Here is a 25,193-nt window from a genome sequence, read left to right on the forward strand (position 1 = left end):
GCATTGAGGATTATACAAAACAGGACACAGGAAATAGGCTGACAGGATGGACAGACAAGTGACAGGTGGAACTTAATACAGAGAAATGTGAGGTGATGCAGTTGGGCAAACATCATAGAGAGAGGAGGGTCGAGTGGTGCAATGGGCAGCATCCCTGCCTCTGAGCCTAAAGCTCTAGGTTCCAGCCTCACCCCAGGATTGATGGCCATGGAAGGTGTGTTCAGAATGCAAACAAACAGGTTGGGTAAATCCTCCCAGCACATGGCGATGGCAGCCAGTAACAGCGAGAGAGATTCCTGGTCAGCCATGTTTGATACAGACTGCTGCCCCTCAAACTCTAGCCCTCATCTTCAGGCTTGCAACTGCCCCGAGAAAAACAGGCCTAGGGCGGAACTGTCCCAGATTTGCACTAAGTGGGAAAAATGATGTTTTACCCGCTGGCCGCAATGGTGGCCTTTTACACCATTTTGTCCCAATCCCACCTCATTAATTATGCATTCTCATTATCCCACTGCTTCCTCACACTGGGCGCCATATTTAAAGTGCAGCCACACGAACACATCTCAGAGTTTCCAGCCCAGCACAGCTGCAGGGAAGAAATGGCTCCAAAAAGCAAGAAGACTGCAGCCCCCCTGGTTTAATGACACGTCCATCGACTGCTTTTTAGATGCAGTGGAGGCCCGCCGTGATGTCCTGTAAATCCACTCTGGCCACAGGATGGGCAGCAACATCACCAACTGGGCTTGGGCGGGGTGGCAGCACTGGTCAGTGCCAACACCCTGGGGAAGGTGGGACCTGGACAAGCGGGACAGTCTCCATCTGAACCAGAGCGGGACTAACACCCTTGTGGACGGGTTTGCTAGTGCTGTTGGGAGGAATTTAAACTAATTCGGCAAGGGGAGGGGGACACAGAATGTTAGCAGAATAGGGAACCATCATAATACAGTAAAACAATCAAGTCAGAGGGAGTACAGCTGCATTAAATTTCAAGGGAGTAAGGCAAGGCTGGATGGCCTCTACTTTAATGCCAGGAGTATTACAGGTAAAACTGATGAGTTAAGGGTGAGGATTGACATGTGGAATTGTGATATAGTAGCCATCACTGAGACGTGTTTGAGGGAAGGGCAGGATTGGCAGCTCAACATTCCGGGATATAAAACCTTCTGGCGAGACAGGGGAGGGGGTAAAAGAGGAGGAGGTGTTGCATTATTAGTTAAGGAGTCAGTTAATGCAGTAAGGAGAGATGATATCTTGGAGGGGGCATCGAATGAAGCTTTGTGGGTAGAGTTTAGGAATAAAAAAGGGGCAGCCACATTGTTAGGTGTTTATTATAGACCCCCAGATAGTCAGCGGGAAATTGAGGAGCAAATATGTGCACAATTTGTGGAGGTGTGTAAAAACAATAACAATAGGGTAATTATATTAGGTGATTTCAACTTTCCCAACATTAATTGGGATAGACATAGTGTTAAGGGCTTGGATGGAGTGGATTTCTTGAAATGTGTACAGGAGAACTTTTTAGGTCATTATGTAGAGGGTCCAACAAGGGACTGCGCATTGCTGGACCTAATTCTGGGGAATGAAGCCAGACAGGTGGCTGAGGTGGTGGTGGGGGAGCATTTTAGTGATAGCGACCATAACATGGTACAGTTTAAGCTTGTTATGGACAAAGAAATAGACAAGTTGCGAAAAAATGCTTTGAATTGGGGGAGAGTGGATTTTAGTAAAATAAGGCAGGATCTGGCCAAGGTAGACTGGGAACAGCTACTTGTGGGGAAATCTACAGAGGAGCAGTGGGGGGTGTTCAAAAAGGAAATGGGGAGGGTACAGGTTCAACATGTTCCCTCTAGGGTGATAGGAAGAAGTAACAAGCCTAGAGAACCATGGATGACCAGAGATATTCAGGTTACGATGAGAAGGAAAAGAGAGGCTTTTAGCAGGTACAAGGGAAGCAAATCAGTGGGGGCATTAGTGGAGTACAGAAAGTGCAGGGTGGAGCTTAAGAAAGCAATTAGGAGAGCAAAGAGGGGATATGAGAAAGCTCTGGCTGGTAAAAGTAGGCAAAATCCCAAGATATTCTATAAGTATATCAATGGGAAGAGGAGAACCAGGGAAAGAATAGGGCCATTAAGGGACCAAGGGGGCAATCTATGGGTGGAGCGAGAGGACATCGCTAGAGTGTTGAATGAATACTTCATGTCCGTCTTCACCCAAGAGAATGAGGATGAAGGTATCAAACTCAGGGAGAGAGACTGCGAGGTTCTTAAGCAAATTGATATAGGGAGTGACAAGGTATTGGAGGTGTTGGCAGGCTTAAAAGTGGACAAATCTCCAGGTCCGGATGATTTGTGTCCCAGACTGCTGAGGGAGGCAAGGGAGGAGACCGCAGGGGCTCTGATCCAAATCTTTAATTCCTCTCTGGCCACGGGGGAGGTGCCAGATGATTGCAGAACAGCTAATGTGGTTCCGCTATTTAAGAAGGGTTGTAGAGATAAGCCAGGAAACTACAGGCCAGTGAGTCTCACGTCAGTGGTAGGGAAACTATTGGAGAAATTTCTGAAGGAGTGTATCTATCTCCATTTGGAGAGGCAAGGTTTGATCAGGGATAGTCAGCATGGCTTTGTCAGAGGGAGGTCATGCCTAACAAATTTGATTGAATTTTTTGAGGAGGTGACCAGGTGTGTAGATGAGGGTAGTGCGGTTGATGTAGTTTATATGGATTTCAGCAAAGCCTTTGACAAGGTCCCACATGGGAGACTTATAAAGAAGGCAAATGCACATGGGGTACAGGGTAATTTGATAAGGTGGATTCAAAATTGGCTTAGTTGTAGGAGACAGGGGGTGATGACAGAAGGATGCTTTAGTGACCGGAAGCCAGTGTCCAGTGGTGTACCACAGGGATCTGAGCTGGGTCCCCTATTATTCGTCATTCATATAAACGACATAGATGACTATGTAGGGGGTAGGATTAGTAAGTTTGCAGATGACACAAAGATTGGCCGGGTGGTTAACAGTGAGGTTGAGTGTCTTGGGCTACAGGAAGATATAGACGGGTTGGTCAAATGGGCAGATAAGTGGCAGATGGAATTTAACCCTGAAAAGTGTGAGGTGATACACTTTGGAAGGAGTAATTTGACAAGGAAGTATTCAATGAACGGCATGGCACTAGGAAGTTCTGAGGAACAAAGGGACCTTGGCGTGTGTGTCCATAGATCTCTGAAGGCGGAGGGGCATCTTAGTTGGGTGGTGAAAAAGGCATATGGGACACTTGCCTTTATCAATAGAGGCATAGATTACAAAAGTAGGGAGGTCATGTTGGAGTTGTATAGAACCTTGGTGAGGCCACAGCTGGAGTACTGTGTGCAGTTCTGGTCACCACATTATAGGAAGGATGTGATTGCACTGGAGAGGGTGCAGAGGAGATTCACCAGGATGTTGCCTGGGATGAAACATTTAAGTTATGAAGAGAGGTTGGATAGACTTGGGTTGTTTTCGTTGGAGCAGAGAAGACTGAAGGTCGACCTGATCGAGGTGTACAAGATTATGAGGGGCATGGACAGGGTGGATAGGGAGCAGCTGTTTCCCTTATTAGAAGGGTCAGTCACAAGGGGGCATAAGTTCAAAGTGAGGGGCAGGAGGTTTAGGGTGGATTTGAGGAAAAACCTTTTTACCCAGAGGGTGGTGACGGTCTGGAATGCGCTGCCTGGGAGGGTGGTGGAGGTGGGTTGCCTCACATCTTTTAAAAGGTAGCTGGATGATCACTTGGCACGTCATAACATTCAAGGCTATGGGCCAAGTGCTGGTAAATGGGATTAGGTAGGTAGGTCAGGTGTTTCTCACGTGTTCGTGAAGACTCGATGGGCTGAAGGGCCTCTTCTGCACTGTGAGATTCTGTGATTCTGTGAAAAGAGGACAGCCACCCAGTGTCGCAAGGGAATGAATAATCTCTTTCCTTCCGCCTGGGCAAATCACTTTTCTCGTCACTCTAAACTCACACACTCACAAACCCATCACACATTCCCAGGGATTTCACACACTTCCAGTTCAAATCACCATTCACTCTCTCATACACAAACACATGAACAAGAAACGGGAGTAGACTATTCGGCCACTCGAGCCTGCTCCGCCATTGTCATGAAGCTATTAGTGTATTTAATATTATTGGAAAATACTTTTCTTTTGAAATAGAGGTTTAGTCTATGGGTGTGTCTTAATTGAATTAAAGCCAGTTGGTCTGAGTGCTTTGATTTGTACTGGATGTAAACAGAGAATTAGAGTGAAATCACATTTTTTGAATAGGGTATTCAAGAAGTGGGGTGAAAACTGACACATTTCTAACAGCTATCAAGCAATGTGTTTATAACACTAATAAAACTGGTTCTATGAAAGGGGTTTTATTGTTAAAAGGTGAAGTTCAAAGGGGCTGGTGAGACAATGAGAATTTGAATTCAATCAGTGGTGGTAGGTATAACTTCAGTAGTTTTCGGGTGTGCAGGGCAGAGGCAATGTGAGATCAAAAGACAGCTGTAAGCCTCCAACTGACTCCACAGGAACCAAAGTGAAAGGAACCTTACTTTGAATCTGTAAGGTGAAAATGCTTTGCCTGGTGTTTGGTTAAGTCCAAGGGTTGTTGTTGCCTTAGTGGAGATTAGTTTGGAAATTTGTTAAAAGTTATGATAGTAGTAATTTGTAACCATGTGTATATATTTAACCTGTGTAAATTAATAAAATGTTTCACTTAGTTTAATGTAAAACCTTGAGAACTAGTGGTCTGATACCTGAATTTAGAGTCGCATCTCAAACATAACACTTAAAATTATAGGTTTTGACAGTTGTTTAAAGTTTCCCTTTGGGATTTTTAAATAACTCAGCTTTACCAACTGCATTGGTCGTAACAGCCATTTAATAAGGTCATGACTGATCTGATAATAACCTCAAATCTGCATCCCACCTGCCCCCTGTAACCTATCAGCCACTTGCTGAGCAAGAATCTATCTACCTCTGCCTTAAAAATATTCAAAGAGTCTGCTTCCACCGCCTTTTCCAAGGCATTTACATCCTTCCCAAAATAAGGAGACCAGTACTGTACACAATACTCCAGATGTGGTCTCACCAGTGTCCTGTATAACTGAAGAATAACCTCCCTACTTTTGTATTCAATCCCCCTCTCAATAAATGAAAACATTCTATTAGCTTTCCTAATTACCTGCTGTACCTGCATACTAACCTTTTGTGATTCATGCACTAGGACACCCAGATCCCTCTGCATCTCAGAGATCTGTAATCTCTCGCCATTTAGATAATAAGCTTCTCTTATATTCTTTCTGTCAAAATGGACAATTTCACATTTTCCCACATTATACTCCATCTTCCAGGTCTTTGCCTGCTCACTTAGCCTATCTATATCTGTTTGTATCCCCCTTATATCCTCTTCACAACTTACTTTCCTACCTATCTTTGTGTCATCAGCAAATTTGGCAACCATCCCATCCATCCCTTCATCCAAGTCATGTATATAAAGTATAAACAGTTGAGGTCCCAGCGCTGATCCCTGTGGCACACCACTCGTCACATCCTGCCAACCAGAAAAAGACCCATTTATGCCCACTCTCTGTTTCCTGTTATCCAGCCAATCTTCTACCCATGCCAATATGTTACCCCCTACACCATGATATTTTATTTTCCATAATAACCTTTGATGTGGCACCTTATCAAATACCTTCTGGAAACCTAAGTACAGTACATCCACCAGTTCCCCTTTATCCACAGCACACGTTACTTCCTCAAAGAACTCCAATAAATTAGTTAAACATGATTTCCTTTTTACAAAACTACATTGACCCTGCCTGATTTACCTTTAACTTATCCAAGTGCCCTGCTATAGTTTTTTTTAATAATAGTTTCTAACATTTTCCCTATGACAGATGTTAAGCTAACTGGCCTGTAGTTTCCCACGTTCTGTCTCCCACCCTTTTTGAATAAAGGAGTTACATTTGTTATTTTCCAATCTAATCGAACCTTCCCTGAATCTGGGGAGTTTAGGAAAATTAAAATCAATGGATCAACTACCTCACTAGCCACTTCTTTTTAGATCCTCGGATGAAGTCCATTAGGACCCGGGGGTTTGTCAGCCCACAGCTCCAACAATTTACTCAGTGCCACTTCTCTGGTGATTCTAATTTTCCTGAGTTCTTCCCTCCCTTCCATTTCCTGGTTTATAGCTGCTTCTGGGATGTTACTTGTATCCTCGATAGTGAAAACTGATGTGAAATAATTATTCAATTTATCTGTCATTTCCTTGTTTTCCATTAGCAATTCTCCAGACTCACTTTTTATAGGACCAACACTCACTTTGTTAACTTGCTTCTTTTTAAATATATTTAGACAAACTCTTACTATTATTTTTATATTTCCGGCTAGCTTTCTCTCATACTCTTATTTTTCTCTCCTTATTAATCTTTTAGTCATCCTTTGCTGTTCCATATATTCTGTCAAATCTTCTGGCCTTCTACCTTTGCAAAATTATATACTTTTCTTTAAGTTTGATGCTATATTTAACCTTTCTAGCCACAGATGGTGTGTCCATCCCTCAGGCTTTTTCTTACTCATTGGAATGTATCTATTCTGTGCATTCTGAAATATCCCATTAAATATTAGCTACTACATGTCTATTGACGTATCCCTTAACCTAATTTGCCAGTTCACTTTCACCAGCTCTGCTTTGATACCTTCAGAATTGCCCATATTTAAGTTTAAAAACATAACCTTGGGCCCACTCCTCCCTCCCTCAAACTTAATGTAAAATTCAATCATATTATGGTCGCTGCTACTTAAGGGTGGATCCACTACGGGATCATTAATTAATCTTATCTCGTTGCACAGTACCAGGTCTAGTATAGCCTGCTCTCTGGTGGGCTCCAGAATATACTGTTCCAAGAAACTATCCAGGATAGTTTTATTCATTCACAGGATGTGAGCTTCACTGGCTGGGCCAGCATTTATTGCCCATCCCGAATTGCCTTTGAGAAGGTGGTGGTGAGCTGCCCCAGGGACAGCACTAGGCATACCTAAAAACAAGGTGTCAACCTAGTGAAGTTATAACACATAGAAACTAGGAGCAGGAGTAGGCCATTCAGCCCTTCGAGCCTGTTCCGTCATTCATTGTGATCATGGCTGATCATCCACCTCAATAACCTGCTCCCGCTTTCTCCCCATATCCTTTGATCCCTTTCACCCCAAGAGCTATATCTAACTCCTTCTTGAAAACATACAATGTTTTGGCCTCAACTACTTTCTGTGGTAACGAATTCCACAGGCTCACCACTCTGGGTGAAGAAATTTCTCAACTCCTCAACACAGAGTCATAAAGTCATAGAGTCATAGAGGTCTACAGCACAGAACAAGGCCCTTCAGCCCATCAATTCTGCACCGGTAAAGCTAGTACCTATTCTAATCCCATTTTCCATCACTAGGCCCATAGCCTTGTATGTCATGGCATCACAAGTGCACAACCAAATACTTCTTAAATGTTATGAGGGTTTCTGCCTCTACCACCCTTTCAGGCAGTGAGTTCCAGATTCCCAACACCCTCTGGGTGAAAAAATTCTTCCTCACATCCCCTCTAAACCTCCTGCCCCTTACCTTAAATCTATGCTCCCTGGTTATTGATCCCTCCACCAAGGGGAAAAGTTCCTTCCTGTCTACCCTATCTATGCCCCTCATAATTTTATACACCTCAATCATGTCCCCCCTCAATCTCCTCTGCTCCAGGGAAAATAACCCCATTCTATCCAATCTCTCCTCATAATTAAAACTCTCCAGCCCAGGCAACATCCTGGTAAATCTCCTCTGCTCTCTCTCTACTGCAATCACATCCTTCCTATAATGTGGATTCCAGAACTGCACGCAATACTCTAGCTGTGGCCTAACCAGTGTTTTATACAGTTCCAACATAACCTCCCTGCTCTTATATTCTATGCCTCGGCTAATAAAGGCAAGTATCCCATATGCCTTCTTAACCACCTTAGCTACCTGTCCCGCTACCTTAAGGGACCGGTGGACATGCACACCAAGGTCCCTCTCATCCTTGGAGCTTCCCAGGGTCCTACCATTCATCGTGTATTCCCGTGCCTTGTTTGTCCTGCCCAAGTGCATCACCTCACATTTATCCAGATTAAATTCCATTCGCCACTGATCAGCCCATCTGACCAGCCCATCTATATCCTCCTGTAATCTAAGGCTATCCTCCTCACTATTTGCCACCCCACCAATTTTCGTGTCATCCGTGAACTTACTGATCAACCCTCCTACATTCGAGTTTAAATCGTTTATACTTACCACAAACAGCAAGGGACCCTACACCAATCTCTGTGGAACCCCACTGGACACAGGCATCCAGTCACAAAAACACCCCTTGACCATCACCCTCTGCTTCCTGCCAATCAGCCAATTCTGGATCCAATTTGCCAAATTGCCTTGGATCTCATGGGCTCTTACCTTTGTTATCAGTCTCCCATGTGGGACCTTATCAAAAGCCTTGCTGACTGACCTTGATTAATCCCTGCCTCTCCAAGTGGAGATTAATTCTGTTCCTCAGAATTGCTTCCGATAGTTTCCCCGCCACTGAGGTTAGACTGACTGGCCTGTAGTTCCCTGGTTTATCCCTCCCTCCCTTCTTGAATAACGGTACCACATTGGCTGTCCTCCAGTCCTCTGGCACCTCTCCTGAGGCCAGAGAGGTATTGAAAATTATTGCCAGCGCCCCTGCTATCTCCTCCCTTGCCTCACTCAACAGCCTGGGATACATTTCATCCGGGACTGGAGATTTATCTACTTTTAAGCCTGCCAGACCACTTAGAACCTCCTCCCTTGCTATGCTAATTTTGTTAATTATATCACAGTCCTTCTGCCTGATTTCCGTACCCACGTCGTCCCTCTCACTTGTAAACACCGACACAAAGTATTCATTTAGAACCCTACCTACGTCTTCCGGCTCCACACACAAATTACCACTATGGCCCTTAATAGGCCCTGCTCTTTCCCTAGTTATCCTCTTACTCTTAATGTGCTTGTAAAATAACTTTGGATTTTCCTTTATTTTACCTGCCAATGTTTTTTCATGCCCCCTTTTTGCTCTCCTAATTTCCTTTATAAGTTCCCCCCTACACAATCTATACTCCACTGGGGCTTCCGCTGTTTTAAACCCTCGGTATCTGCCATAAGCCTCCCTTTTTCTCTTTATCCAATCCTATATATCCCTTGACATCCAGGGTTCCCTGGATTTGTTGGTCCCACCCTTTGTCTTCACTGGAATATATTGGCCCTGTACTCTCCCTATTTCCTTCTTGAATGAGTCCCACTGCTCTGACACAGGTTTACCTAAAAGTAGCTGCTCCCAGTCCACTCTGGCCAAATCATATCTGATCTTATTAAAATCGGCCTTCCCCCAATTTAGAACTCTGATTTCCGACCCATCCTTGTCCTTTTCCGTAACAACCTTGAATCTAATGGAGTTATGATCACTATTTGCAAAATGCTCCCCCACTGATACCTCTACCACTTGCCCGGCTTCATTCCCTAAAATTAAGTCGAGGACCGCCTCCTCTTTTGTAGGACCTTCTACGTACTGGTTTAAAAAGCTCTCCGGAATCATTTTAAGAATTCCGCTCCCTCTAAACCTATCACACTATGACTAACCCAGTTAATGTTGGGGAAGTTGAAATCCCCCACTATTACTACCCTATTATTTTTACACTTCTCTGAAACTTGCCTACATATCTGCTCTTCTATTTCTCTCTGATTCTTTGGAGGCCATAGGACTACTTGCGTGCCAAACAGCATAAGCAGCAAGTGATAGACAGGGCTAAGCGATCCTACAACCAACGGATCAGATCTAAGCTCTGCAGTCCTGCCACATCCAGTTGTGAATGGTGGTGGACAATTAAACAACTCACTGGAGGAGGAGGCTCCACAAATATCCCCATCCTCAATGATGGAGGAGCCCAGCACATCAGTGCAAAAGTTAAGGCTGAAGCATTCACAACAATCTTCAGCCAGAAGTGCCAAGTGGATGATCCATCTTTGCCTCCTCCAGAGGTCCCCAGCATCACAGATGCCAGTCTTCAGCCAATTCGATTCACTCCATATGATATCAAGTAACAGCTGAAGGCAATGGATACTGCAGAGGCTATGGACCCTGAAAATATTCCGGCAAGAGTACTGAAGACTTGTGCTCCAGAACTTGCCGCACGCCTAGCCAAGCTGTTCCAGTACAGCTACAACACTGGCATCTACCCGGCTATGTGGAAAATTGCCCAGGTATGTCCTGTACACAAAAAGCAGGACAAATCCAACCCAGACAATTACCGCCCTATCAGTCTACTTTCGATCATCAGTAAAGTAATGGAAGAGATCATCAACAGTGCTATCAAGCAGCACTTGCTTAGCAATAACCTGCTCACTGACACCCAGTTTGGGTTCTGCCAAGGCCACTCAGCTCCTGACCTCATTACAGCCTTGGTTCAAACATGGACAAAGGAGCTGAACTCCCGAGGTGAGGTGAGAGTGACTGCTCTTGACATCAATGCAGCATTTGACTCAGTGTGGCATCAAGGAGCCCTAGCAAAACTGGAGTCAATGGGAATCAGGGGAAAACTCTCCACTGCTTGGAGTCATTCTTAGCACAAAGGAAGATGGTTGTGGTTGTTGGAGGTCAGTCATCTCAGCTCCAGGACATCACTGCAGGAGTTCCTCAGGCCCAACCATCTTCAGCTGCTTCATCAATGACCTTCCTTCCATCATAAGATCAGAAGTGAGGATGTTCGCTGATGATTGCACATTGTTCAGCACCATTCGCGAGTCCTCAGATACTGAAGCAGCCCATGTCCAAATGCAGCAAAACCTGGACAATATCCAGGCTTGGGCTGACAAGTTGCAAGTAACATTCGCACCACACAAGTGCCAGGCAATGACCATCTCGAAGAAGAGAGAAACTAACCATCTCCCCTTGAAGTTCAATGGCATTTCCATCGCTGAATCCCCACTATCAAGTCCTAGGGGCAAACATTGACCAGAAACTGAACTGGACTAGCCATATAAATACCGTAGCTACAAGAGCAGGTCAGAGGCCAGGAATCCTGCAATGAGTAGCTCACCTCATGACTCCCCAAAGCCTGTCCACCATCTACAAGGCACAAGTCAGGAATGTGATGGAATACTCTCCACTTGCCTGGATGAGTGCAGCTCCCATAACACTCAAGAAGCTCAACATCGTCCAGGACAAAGCAGCCCACTTGATTGGCACCACATCCACAAACATTCACTCCCTCCACCACCGACGCACAGTAGCAGCAGTGTGTGCCATCTACAAGAGGCACTGCAGGGATTCACAAGTCTCCTTCGACAGCACCTTCCAAACCCACAACCACCACCATCTAGATGGACAAGGGCAGCAGATAGATGGGAACACCATCACCTGGAAGTTGCCCTCCAAGTCACTCACCATCCTGACTTGGAAATATACCAGCCGTTCCTTCACTGTCGCTGGGTCAAAATCCTGGAACTCCCTTCCTAATAGCACTGTGGGTGTACCTACACCACATGGGCTGCAGCGGTTCAAGAAGGCAGCTCACCGCCACCTTCTCAAGGGCAACTAGGAATGGGCAATAAATGCTGGCCCAGCCAGCGAAGCCCACATCCCATGAATGAATAAAAAATACACAATAAGAGGGAGAGGTTGCAGACCCGCGGTGGAATGTCTGAAATCAAGGTCCTGTGAAATGACTCAGAAAGGAAGAGAGGAGCGAGAAGCTGAGAAAGGAAGAGGGGAGTGAGAAGCTGAGAAAGGAAGAGAGGAGCGATAAGCTCAGAATTAAAGAGAGGAGCGTGAAGCTAAGAAAGAAAGAGAGGAACGAGAGGCTTAGAAAGAAAGAGGAGCGAGCCGCTGACAAAGCAATGGAGGAGTGAGAAGCTGAGAAAGGAAGAGAAGAGCGAGAAGCTGAGAAAGGAAGAGGGAGCGAGAAAGTGGGAAAAGAAGAGATGAGTGAAAAGCTGGGAAAGGAGCGAGATGCTGAGAAAAAAAGGAAGGAGCGAGAAGCCCAGTAAGGAAGGGAGGAGTTAAAAGCTGAGAAAGGAAGGGGTGTGTAGAAGCTGAGAAAGGAATGGAGGAGCGAGAAGCTGAGAAAGTTCCGCTTCCCTAGTGATTTCAACTTCTAAAATGCACAAGCTGAGGGATAGGGAACTCGGTCACATATACTGCATTTGTATGTCCACTAGTGGAAAGTTAATGGAGCGCTGGAAGGGAACAATCATTGTTCATCAAGAATGATCTTGAGTGGAAATGCAACATGGGATTAAACTAACCATTAAAACTCCTCAAATCCTCAGTGAAACAGGAAAATGCTAGGTGATTATTCACTGTAGAAGACACCAATAACATTCCAGAAATAATTGTAAAATGAGAGGTGAAAGGGTGAAGCTGTAAACAGGGTGTCCGAGTGCATGAATCACAAAAGGTTAGTATACAGGTACAGCAGGTAATTAGGAAAACTAATAGAATGGTCTCATTTTCTGTGAGGGGAATTAAATACAAAAGTATTCAGTTATTCAGGGCATTGGTGAGACCACATCTGGAGTAATGTGTACAGTATTGGTCTCCTTATTTTAAAGAAGGATGGAAATGCATTGGAAGCTGTTCAGAGACGGTTTACCAGACTAATACCAGGGATGGGTGGGTTGTCTTATGAAGAAAAGTTGGACAGGTTAGGATTGTATCCACTGGAGTTTAGAAGAGTAAGACCATGAGACCATAAGACGTATGAACAGAAGTAGGCCATTCAGCCCATCGAGTCTGCTCCATCATTTAATGAGATCATGGCTCCTCAACTCCACTTTCCTGCCTTTCCTCATAACCCTTGATTCCCTTACTGATTAAAAATCTGACTATCTCAGCCTTGAATATACTTAACGGCCCAGCCTCTACAGCCCTCTGTAGTAAAGAATGCCACAGATTGACTACCATCTGAGAGAAGAAATTCTTCCTCATCTCTGTCTTAAATGAGTGCCCCCTTACTCTGAGATTATGGTATCTGGTCCTAGACTCTCCCACAAGGAGAAAAAACCTCTCAGCATCTACCCTGTCAAGCCCCATAAGAATCTTTTTATGTTTCAATAAGGTCGCCTCTCATTCTTCTAAACTCCAATGAGTACAGGCCCAACCTACTCAACCTCTCCTCATAAGAAATCCCTCCATACCTGGGATCAACCTAGTGAACCTTCTTTGGACTGCCTCCAATGCCAGTATATCTTTCCTTAGATAAGGGGACCAAAATTGTTCACAGTATTCTAGGTGTGGTCTAACTAGTGCCTTGTATAGTTTTAGCAAGGCTTCCCTATTTTTATACTCCATTCCCTTTGAAATAAAGGCCAATATTCCATTTGCCTTCCCTATTACCTGTTGAACCTGTATGTTAGCTTTTTGTGATTCATGCACGAGGACCCCCAAATCCCTCTGTGCTGCAGCTTTCTGCAGTCTTTCTCAATTTAAATAATATTCAGCTCCTCTATTCTTCCTGTCAAAGTGCATAACCTCACATTTTCCCACATTATATTCCACCTGACAAGTTTTTTCCCACTCACTTAACCTGTCTATATCCCTCTGTAGACTCTTTGTGTCACCCTCACCACTTGCCTTCCCACCTATTTTTGTGTTATCTGCAAACTTGGCGATAGTACATTCACTTCCCTCATCCAAGTCATTAATATATATTGTAAATAATTGTGGCCCCAGCACTGATCCCTGTGGCACTCCACTAGTTACAGGTTGCCATCCTGAAAATGCCCCCCTTATCCCAGCTATTAGTTCTATTATTCTATTAGTTAGCCAATCATCGATCCATGCTAATATATTACTCCCAACACCATGAGCTCTTATATTATTAAGTAGCCATATGTGCGGTACCTTATCGAATGCCTTTTGGAAATCCAAATATATTACATCTACTGGTTCCCCTTTATCTATCCTGCTTGTTACCTCCTCAAAGAATTCTAATAAATTTGTCAGGCATGATTTCCCCTTCATGAAGCCATGCCGGCTCTGCTTGATTAGATTATGTAATTCTAAATGCTCTGCTATTACATCCTTTATAATAGACTCCAACATTTTCCCAATGACAGATGTTAAGCTAACTGGTCTATAGTTACCTGTTTTTTGTCTCCCTCCCTTTTTGAATAAGGGTGTTACGTTGGCAGTTTTCCAATCCTCTGGGACTTTTCCAGAATCTAAGGATTCTTGGAAGATTACTGCCAGTACATCCACTATCTCTGCAGCTATTTCCTTTAATATCCTAGGATGCAACCCATCAGGTCCAGGGGACTTATCGGTCTTTTGCCCCATTAGTTTCATTAGTAACTTTTTTTTAGTGATAGTTATAGTGTTTATTTCTTCCACCCCACCTTTTGCCCCTTGATTATTTAGTATTTTTGGAATACTATTAGTATCTTCTACCGTGAAGACTGAAGCAAAGTATTTATTCAACTCCTCTGCCATTTCCTGGTTCCCCATTATTATTTCCCCAGCCTCATTCTCTAAGGGGCCTATGTTCACTTTGGCCTCTCTCTTCCTTTTTATATATTTAAAGAAGCTCTTACAGTCTGTTTTTCTATTACTTGCTAGTTTACCCTCAAAGTTTATTTTCTCCCTCTTTATTTATTTTTTGGTCATCGTTTGTTGGTTTTTAAAACTTTCCCAATCCTCTGGCTTACCACAAATCTTTGTCACATTGTATGTTTTTCTTTCAATTTGATACTGTGCTTAACTTCCTTGGTTTATCTCCTTCCTATTTTCCTAAACGACTGCCATTGTTCATCAACCGTCTTTTCTGCTAAACTCCTTTCCCAGTCCACTCCAGCCAACTCTACCCTCATTCCTTTATAATTACTCTTATTTAAGTTTAGCACAGTTGTTTCTGAGCCAAGTTTCTCACTCTCAAACTGATTGCTAAATTCTACCATATTATGGTCACTGTTTCCTAGGGGATCTTTTGCCCTGAGATCATTTATTAAACCTGCCTCATTACACATTACCAGATCCAAATCAGCCTGATCCCTGGTTGAATCCACAATGTATTGTTCTAGGAAACTGTCCCAAATGCATTCGATGAATTCTTGCCAATTTGATTTTCCTAATCTACATGAAGATTAAAGTCAATCATAATTAATATACTGCCTTTTTTACATGTCCCCATTATCTCCTAGATATCTACAGTATAGCTACTGTTAGGGGGCCTATAGGCTACTCCCACCAGTGTCTTCTTCCCCTTGTTATTTCTTACCTCCACCCATATGGATTCTACATCTTTTGATCTAAGATCCTTTCTTCCGTACTTCTTCCATCTCATTCTAACAAAGCTACCCCACCACCCTTTCCTTCCTGTCTGTCCCTTCAAAAAGTCACATACCCCCTGAATATATTTAGTTTCCAGTTTTGATCGCCTTGTAACCACGGGCAGGATTTTGCCCTCGTCCCTCCATGGACAGGCCCTGGAGAAGCCGGGAAACCGCCCGCCGCCCGCGATCAGGCTCCGGCCGCCGCCCGCGATCAGGCTCCGGCCGCAATTTCATGCTGGCTGGTCAATTAGTGGCCAAACCGCATGAAGCATGTGGCAGAGACTCAGCGCTGTCGGGGGGGGGGCAGAGACTCAGCGCTGTCGGGGGGGGGGCAGAGACTCAGCGCTGTCGGGGGGGGGGCAGGAGGAGCTCAGCGCTGTCGGGGGGGGGGGGCAGGAGGAGCTCAGCGCTGTCGGTGGGGGGGGCAGGAGGAGCTCAGTGTTGTCGGGGGGGGGGCAGAGACTCAGCGCTGTCGGGGGGGGGCAGGAGGAGCTCAGTGTTGTCGGGGGGGGGGCAGAGACTCAGCGCTGTCGGGGGGGGGGCAGAGACTCAGCGCTGTCGGGGGGGGGGCAGAGACTCAGCGCTGTCGGTGGGGGGGGCAGAGACTCAGCGCTGTCGGTGGGGGGGGCAGAGACTCAGCGCTGTCGGGGGGGGGGCAGAGACTCAGCGCTGTCGGGGGGGGGGCAGGAGGAGCTCAGCGCTGTCGGGGGGGGGGCAGGAGGAGCTCAGCGCTGTCGGGGGGGGGGCAGAGACTCAGTGCTGTCGGGGGGGGGGCAGGAGGAGCTCAGCGCTGTCGGGGGGGGCAGAGACTCAGTGCTGTCGGGGGGGGGGCAGGAGGAGCTCAGCGCTGTCGGGGGGGGGCAGAGACTCAGCGCTGTCGGGGGGGGGCAGAGACTCAGTGCTGTCGGGGGGGGGCAGGAGGAGCTCAGTGCTGTCGGGGGGGGGGCAGGAGGAGCTCAGCGCTGTCGGGGGGGGGCAGAGACTCAGCGCTGTCGGGGGGGGGCAGAGACTCAGTGCTGTCGGGGGGGGGGCAGGAGGAGCTCAGTGTTGTCGGGGGGGGGGCAGAGACTCAGCGCTGTCGGGGGGGGGGCAGGAGGAGCTCAGTGTTGTCGGGGGGGGGGGGGCAGGAGGAGCTCAGTGTTGTCGGGGGGGGGGGGCAGGAGGAGCTCAGTGTTGTCGGGGGGGGGGGGGCAGGAGGAGCTCAGTGTTGTCGGGGGGGGGGGCAGAGACTCAGCGCTGTCGGGGGGGGGGCAGAGACTCAGCGCTGTCGGGGGGGGGGCAGGAGGAGCTCAGCGCTGTCGGGGGGGGGGCAGGAGGAGCTCAGCGCTGTCGGGGGGGGGGCAGAGACTCAGCGCTGTCGGGGGGGGGGCAGGAGGAGCTCAGCGCTGTCGGGGGGGGGGCAGAGACTCAGCGCTGTCGGGGGGGGGGCAGGAGGAGCTCAGCGCTGTCGGGGGGGGTGCAGAGACTCAGCGCTGTCGGGGGGGGGGGCAGGAGGAGCTCAGCGCTGTCGGGGGGGGGGCAGAGACTCAGCGCTGTCGGGGGGGGGGGGCAGAGACTCAGCGCTGTCGGTGGGGGGGGCAGGAGGAGCTCAGTGTTGTCGGGGGGGGGGCAGGAGGAGCTCAGCGCTGTCGGGGGGGGGGGCAGGAGGAGCTCAGCGCTGTCGGGGGGGGGGCAGAGACTCAGCGCTGTCGGGGGGGGGGCAGGAGGAGCTCAGCGCTGTCGGGGGGGGGCAGGAGGAGCTCAGCGCTGTCGGGGGGGGGGCAGAGACTCAGCGCTGTCGGGGGGGGGGGGGCAGAGACTCAGTGCTGTCGGGGGGGGGGCAGAGACTCAGCGCTGTCGGTGGGGGGGGCAGGAGGAGCTCAGCGCTGTCGGGGGGGGGGCAGGAGGAGCTCAGTGTTGTCGGGGGGGGGGCAGGAGGAGCTCAGCGCTGTCGGGGGGGGGGCAGGAGGAGCTCAGCGCTGTCGGGGGGGGGGCAGAGACTCAGCGCTGTCGGGGGGGGGGCAGGAGGAGCTCAGCGCTGTCGGGGGGGGGCAGAGACTCAGTGCTGTCGGGGGGGGGGCAGGAGGAGCTCAGCGCTGTCGGGGGGGGGGGCAGAGACTCAGCGCTGTCGGGGGGGGGGCAGGAGGAGCTCAGCGCTGTCGGGGGGGGGCAGAGACTCAGTGCTGTCGGGGGGGGGGCAGGAGGAGCTCAGCGCTGTCGGGGGGGGGGCAGAGACTCAGCGCTGTCGGGGGGGGGGCAGAGACTCAGCGCTGTCAGGGGGGGGGGCAGGAGGAGCTCAGCGCTGTCGGGGGGGGGGCAGAGACTCAGCGCTGTCGGGGGGGGGGCAGGAGGAGCTCAGCGCTGTCGGGGGGGGGGCAGGAGGAGCTCAGCGCTGTCGGGGGGGGGGCAGAGACTCAGTGTTGTCGGGGGGGGGCAGGAGGAGTGCGAGTGCTGGAGTTTGCACCCAGTAAAATCTCACTGAGGTTCGGAGCTACCACAGGAGCTGAAGGTTTTTATCAATAAAAATAAAGATTTTTACTATAATGTAAACATGTCTGTTCATGTGACTGTCACAAGAGCGATGACATGTTAAATATATCAGTAAAAATTATTTTTTAAATCATTGGTTGAAATCTGATCCTTCCCTGTGGATGAGGTTTTGCCAAAAATGCCAAGTCCTCTTGTCATTTTCACCCTCCAAACCGAACGGGTAGTAAAAAATTCCAATCAATTATTTGATTAATGGCTGTAATCGGCCGTTTACCTGTCGGCGGCCGTGACGCCAACTAAAATATCGCACGAGTGACACTTGCCCAACGTCATCGCGTATCATTTTACACTCGAGTGTGTCAGAAACACCCCCACACACCGAACGAAACATTTTGACCCGTCTCTCTGTAATGGCTGTAAATACCATTTAACCTCTATCTGTGCCGTTAATTCATTTATTTTGTCCGAATACTACGAGTATTTAAAGAAAGAGTCATTAATTTTGCCTTTTTACAATTTTTCCCCTCTTTGACCCTATTTGCTGCTGTTTTTTTTGTTTGAACACACTGTCCCTTCCTGTCACACTCTGGGTAGCATTACCTAAATAGCTGCCCCGCAATGCTGCCATGTCCTTTTGCTTTGTAACCCTTCGTATCCCCTTTCCAGAACCCTCCCCTCCTCTATTTAGTTTAAAGCCCCTTAAAGCGGCAGCTTAATTGAAACGTTTAAGACCCTGAGGGGTGTTGACAGGGTGGATGTGGAGAGGATGTTTCCTCTTGTGGGAGAATCTAGAACTAGGGGGTCACTGTTTAAAAATAAGGGGTCGCCCATTTAATACAGAGATGAGGAGAAATGTTTTCTCTCAGAGGGTCATGAGTCTTTGGAACTTTCTCCCTCAGAAGATGGTGGGAGCAGAGTCTGAATATTTTAAAGGCCGAGCTAGATAGATTCTTGATTAACAAGGGGGTGAAAGGTTATCGGGGGGTAGGCAGGAATGCGGGGTTGAGGTTACAATCAGATCAGCCATGATCCTATTGAATGGGGGAGCAGGCTCAAGGGGCCGAATGGCCTCCTCCTGCCTCTAGTTCGTATGTTTGTGTATTTGTCATGTTGATGATGCTTTTGTGACTCGGAGGCTGTTTCCAGGGGGGTTCTACATGGGTCCCCTGCTTTTTGTGGTATTTATTTGGGGAGGATTTTCCCCTCGTTGCGCAGTGGTCAGGCCTGGGAGGGGCCACAAAACCAACCGCCACGCGGGATTGGGCCCTGACCGCGATTTCATGCTGACGGGCCAATTAACGGGCAGCCAATGGGAATCACGCTGAAACACTCAGCGCTGCCGGGGTGGGGAGAGGAGTGCGAGCGGGGAAGTCAGCACACGTGTGTGGGGAGAGGAGTGCGAGCGGGGAAGTCAGCACACGCGTGTGGGGAGAGGAGTGCGAGCGGGGAAGTCAGCACACGCGTGTGGGGAGAGGAGTGCGAGCGGGGAAGTCAGCACACGCGTGTGGGGAGAGGAGTGCGAGCGGGGACGTCAGCAAACGCGTGTGGGGAGAGGAGTACGAGCGGGGAAGTCAGCACACGCGTGTGGGGAGAGGAGTGCGAGCGGGGACGTCAGCACACGCGTGTGGGGAGAGGAGTACGAGCGGGGAAGTCAGCACACATGTGTGGGGAGAGGAGTGTGAGCGGGGAAGTCAGCACACGCGTGTGGGGAGAGGAGTGCGAGCGGGGAAGTCAGCAAACGCGTGTGGGGAGAGGAGTGCGAGCGGGGAAGTCAGCACACGCGTGTGGGGAGAGGAGTGTGAGCGGGGAAGTCAGCACACGCGTGTGGGGAGAGGAGTGCGAGCAGGGAAGTCAGCAAACGCGTGTGGAGAGAGGAGTGCGAGCGGGGAAGTCAGCAAACGCGTGTGGGGAGAGGAGTGTGAGCGGGGAAGTCAGCACACGCGTGTGGGGAGAGGAGTGTGAGCGGGGAAGTCAGCACACGCGTGTGGGGAGAGGAGTGCGAGCGGGGAAGTCAGAACACGCGTGTGGGGAGAGGAGTGCGAGTGGGGAAGTCAGCACACGCATGTGGGGAGAGGAGTGCGAGTGGGGAAGTCAGAACATGCGTGTGGGGAGAGGAGTGCGAGCGGGGAAGTCAGCACACGCGTGTGGGGAGAGGAGTGCGAGCGGGGAAGTCAGAATATGCGTGTGGGGAGAGGAGTGCGAGCGGGGAAGTCAGCACACGCGTGTGGGTGAGCCCAGTGAAAGCCCCCTGAAGGCACAGAGCTGCCTCAGGGAGCTGAAGGTTTTTAACTTCACAAATAAAGATTCTAAAATTAAGAAAAACTTTGTCACGTGAGCAGGAACATGTGAGAAATGAGTTTTAAAAGTTTTTATTGTTTTTTTAAATCAATGGTTGAAACATCGATCCCCCCGTAAGGTTGGACGGGCAGCAAAAAATTCAATTCAGCTACTTGGTTAAGGGCCTGAATAGGCCTTTTAATTGTTGGCGTGTACCCACTGACAAATATTGGGCGAGTGCTCGGTGAGGTCGGGACACTTGCCCAATGTCATCGTGCACTATTTCTCTCCCGTTCGGGTCGGGCGTGTGCCCACCTGACGAGGGAGAAATTCTGCCCTGAATGATTTGGATGTAAATGTCCGGGGAATGATCAAGAAAGTTGCAGATGACACAATATTTGGTCACGTGGTTGACAGTGAGAAGGATTGCTGTCGACTGCAGGAGGGTATCAGTGGACTGGTCAGGTGGGCAGAAAAGTGGCAAATGGAATTGAACCTGGAGAAGTGAGAGGTGATGCATTTGGGGAGGTCAAACAAGGCAAAGGATTACACAATAAATGGGAGGATATAAAAGGCGTAGAGGAAGTGAGGGACCTTGAAGTGAATGTCCACAGATCCCTGACAGGTTGATAAGGTGGTTAAGAAGGAATATGGAATCCTTTCATTTATTAGTCGAGGTAGAGAATATAAGAGCTGGAAGGTAATGCTGGAGCTGTATAAAACGCTGGTTAGGCCACAACTTGAGTATTGTCTGCAATTCTGGTTCCCTCATTACAGAAAGGATGTAATTGCACTAGAGAGGGTACAGAGGAGATTTACGGGGATGTTGCCACCCAGGACTGGAAAATTGCAGCTATGAGGAGAGATTGGATAGGCTGGGATTGTTCTCCTTGGAACAGAGGAGGCTGAGGGGAGATTTGATTGAGATGTACAGGATTGTGAGGGGCCTGGATAGAGTGGATGGGAAGGGTCTATTTACTTTAGCAGAGAGGTCAGTGAATCGGGGGCAGAGATTGAAAATGATTGGTAGAAAGATCAGAGGGGAGATGAGGAAATACCTTTTCACCCCGAGGGTTTGTGGGGGTCTGGAACTCACTGCCGGAAAGAGGAGTGGAGGCAGAAACCCTCAACACATTTAAAAGGTGTCTGGATCGGCACCTCAAGTGCCGGAACCCACAGGGACACGGACCAAATGCTGGAAAGTGGGATCAGACTGGGGGCTCGTTTACAGCCGGAACAGACTCAATGGGCCAGAGACAATGAAGTATTTCAGGATAATGTTGGATGGGCATTTGAAGGAAATAAACTTACATCACCACAGGGATAGAGCAGGGGAATAGGACTGACTGATTTAGTCGGGAATACGGAGACATGGCTGCAGGGTGACCAGGGATAGGAACTGAACACCCAGGTGTATTCAGTATTTAGGAAGGACAGACAAAAAGGAAAAGGTGGTGGAGTTGCATTGCTGGTTAAAGAGGAAATTAACACAATAGTGAGGAAAGATATTAGCTCCGACGATGTGGAATCTGTATGGGTAAAGCTGATAAACACTAAGGGGCAAGAAACGTTAGTGGGGGTTGGATATAGACCCCCAAACTGTAGTGGTAATGTTGGGAATGGCACTAAACAGGAAATTAGAGATGCATGCAATAAAGGAACATCTGTAATTATGGGTGACTTTAACCTGCATATAGATTGGGCAAATCAAATTAGTGACAATACCGCAGAGGAGGAATTCCTGGAGTGAATACGGGATGGTTTTCTGGACCAATATGTTGAGGAACCAACTAGAGAACAGGCCATCCTAGACTGGGTATTTTGTAATGAGAAAGGAATAGTTGGCAATCTAGTTGTGCGAGGCCCCTTGGGGATGAGCGACCATAATATGATAGAATTCTTCATCAAGATGGAGAGTGACGTAGTTGATTCTGAGACTTGGGTCCTGAATCTTAATAAAGGAAACTACAATGGTATGAGGCGCGAGTTGGCTATGAAGGATTGGGAAATGTTACTTAAAGGGATGACGGTGGATAGGCAATGGTAAACATTCAAAGCGCGCATGGGTGAACTGCAACAATTGTTCATTCCTGTTTGGCGCAAAAGTAAAACAGGAAAGGTGGCCAAACCATGGCTTACAAGGAAAATTAGAGATAGTATTAGATGCAAGGAAGAGGCACACAAATTGGCCAGAAAAAACAACAGACCTGAGGATTGGGAGCAGATTAGAATTCATCAAAGGAGGATCAAGGGATTGATTAAGAAGGGGAGAATAGAGTGTGAGAGTAAGCTTGCAGGGAACATAAAAACTGACTGTAAAAGTTTCTATAGGTATGTGAAGAGAAGAAGATTGGTGAAGACAAATGTAGGTCCCTTACAGACAGAAACAGGGGAATTTATAATGGGGAACAAAGAAATGGCTGACCAACTAAATACATACTTTGGTTCTGGCTTCACAAAGGAGGAACTAATAACATACCAGAAATGTTGGGGAACACAGGGTTTAGTGAGAGGGAGGAACTGAAAGAGATGGTGTTGAGGAAATTGATGGTATTGAAGGCCGATAAATCCCCAGGGCCTGATAATCTACATTCCAGAGTACTTAAGGAAGTGGCCCTAGAAATAGTGGATGCATTGGTGGTCATCTTCCGAGATTCTATAGACTCTGGAACAGTTCCTACAGATTGGAGGGTAGCTAATGTAACCCCACTATTTAAAAAGGGAGGTAGAGAGAAAACAGGGAATTATAGACCAGTCAGCCTGACGTCGGTAGTGGGGAAAATTCTAGAGGCCATTATAAAAGATTTAATAGCTGAGCACATGGAAAACAGTGGCAGAATCGGACAGAGTCAGTATGGAATAATGAAAGGGAAATCATGCTTGACAAATCTACTGGAATTTTTCGAGGATGTAACTAGTAGAGGTGATGAGGGGGAGCTAGTGGATGTGGTTTATTTGGACTTTCAGAAGGCTTTCGACAAAGTCCCACATAAGAGATTGGTGTGCAAAATTAAAGCGCATGGAATTGGGGGTAGTGTATTGAGATGGATAGAAAACTGGTTGGCAGACAGGAAACAAAGAGTAGGAATAAACGAGTCTTTTTCCGAATGGCAGGCAGTGACTCGTGGGGTACCGCAGGGATCGGTGCTGGGACCCCAGCTATTCACAATATATATTAATGATTTAGATGAGGGAACTTATGTAACATCTCCAAATTTGCAGATGACACAAAGCTGGGTGGGAGGGTGAGCTGTGAGGAGGATGCAGAGATGCTTCAGTATGATTTGGACAAGCTGAGTGAGTGGGCAAATACATGGCAGATGCAGTATAATGTGGATAATTGTGAGGTTATCCACTTTGGTAGCAAAAACAGGAAGGCAGATTATTATCTGAATGGCTATACATTGAGAGAGGGGAATGTGCAACGAGACCTGGGTGTCCTTGTACACCAGTCACTGAAGGTAAGCATGCAGGTGCAGCAGGTGGTAAAGAAGGCAAATGGTATGTTGGCCTTCATAGCGAGAGGATTCGAGTACAGGAACAGGGATGTCTTGCTGCAATTGTACAGGGCCTTGGTGAGACCACACCTACAATATTGTGTGCAGTTTTGGGCTCCTTATCTGAGGAAGGATGTTCTTGCTATAGAGGGAGTGCAGCGAAGGTTTACCAGACTGATTCCTGGGATGGCGGGATTGACATATAAGGAGAGATTGAGTCGATTAGGATTATATTCGCTGGAGTTCAGAAGAATGAGGGGGGGATCTCATAGAAACCTTTAAAATTCTAACAGGACTAGACAGGGTAGATGCAGGAAGGATGTTCCTGATGGTGGGGGAGTCCAGAACCAGGGGTCATGTCTGAGGATATGGGGTAGACCATTTAGGACTGAGATGAGGAGAAATTTCTTCACCCAGAGAGTGGTGAGCCTGTGGAATTTGCTACCACAGAAAGTAGTTGAGGCCAAAACATTGTATGTTTTCAAGAAGGAGTTAGATATAGCTCTTGGGGTGAAAGAGATCAGAGGATATGGGGAGAAAGCGGGAGCAGGTTATTGAGTTGGATGATCAGCCATGATCATAATGAATGGTGGAGCAGGCTCAAGGGGCCGAATGGCCTACTCCTGCTCCTAGTTTCTATGTTTCTATGTTTTGATGTGATGGGGCTCCCCGTGTTGCGTGTTTTGATGGAGTTCCCCGTGTTGCGTGTTTTGATGGGCCTATAGAGCTGACTCCAGTGCCTCACCTCCACACTGCTTCTTGTTGCATTCTCTCCTCTGGTCAGGTGACCCCGGACATCCTGTTCCACCGTTTTGGGGTCTCGGGCTGTCACACTCTCGAATCCGGTGTTGGGAGCCTCCTCCACAAGGCTCTGAGCAGGGTGTCCACGGGCTCCAACTGCTCCAGTCTCCATTTAACTGACAGGCAGAATGTGGGACACAGTCCAGAACACCATTCACACACGTACTGAAAATAGAGACAAACTAGTGACCAACATGAGAGAGCAACTCAGACAGGCCTGTTCCTGCTGGCTTTGTGTGTTCCCTGGGGGAGGGGCCGTGTTCCCTGGGGGAGGGGCCATGTTCCCTGGGGGAGGGGCATGTGCTCCCTGGGGGAGGGGCTGTGTGCTCCCTGGGGGAGGGGCCGTGTTCCCTGGGGGAGGGGCTGTGTAACCCTGGGGGTGGGGCCCTGTCCCACTGGGGGAGGGGCTGTGTAACCCTGGGGGCGGGGCCCTGACCCACTGGGGGAGGGGCTGTGTGACCCTGGGGGCGGGGCCCTGTCCCACTGGGGGAGGGGCTGTGTAACCCTGGGGGTGGGGCCCTGTCCCACTGGGGGAGGGGCTGTGTAACCCTGGGGGCGGGGCCCTGACCCACTGGGGGAGGGGCTGTGTAACCCTGGGGGTGGGGCCCTGTCCCACTGGGGGAGGGGCTGTGTAACCCTGGGGGCGGGGCCCTGACCCACTGGGGGAGGGGCTGTGTGACCCTGGGGGCGGGGCCCTGTCCCACTGGGGGAGGGGTTGTGTAACCCTGGGGGTGGGGCCCTGTCCCACTGGGGGAGGGGCTGTGT

At 48.5% G+C, this 25,193-nt stretch overlaps 1 protein-coding gene across 1 annotated transcript in view; it reads right to left on the reverse strand.

Moving 5' to 3' along the window:
- LOC144672872 (SCO-spondin-like) overlaps window positions 1-24,540 on the reverse strand; it is a 168,098-nt gene extending 143,558 nt beyond the window's left edge. Inside the window, exon 1 of the mRNA XM_078534862.1 lies at window positions 24,373-24,540. Within this exon, the coding sequence (XP_078390988.1) occupies window positions 24,373-24,540 (168 nt within the window). The remainder of the gene's footprint in view (window positions 1-24,372) is intronic.
- Between the last annotated feature and the right edge of the window lie 653 nt (window positions 24,541-25,193).

Source organism: Cetorhinus maximus, unplaced genomic scaffold, assembly GCF_964194155.1.
Source record: "Cetorhinus maximus unplaced genomic scaffold, sCetMax3.hap1.1 HAP1_SCAFFOLD_135, whole genome shotgun sequence".
NCBI classification, from domain to species: domain Eukaryota; kingdom Metazoa; phylum Chordata; class Chondrichthyes; order Lamniformes; family Cetorhinidae; genus Cetorhinus; species Cetorhinus maximus.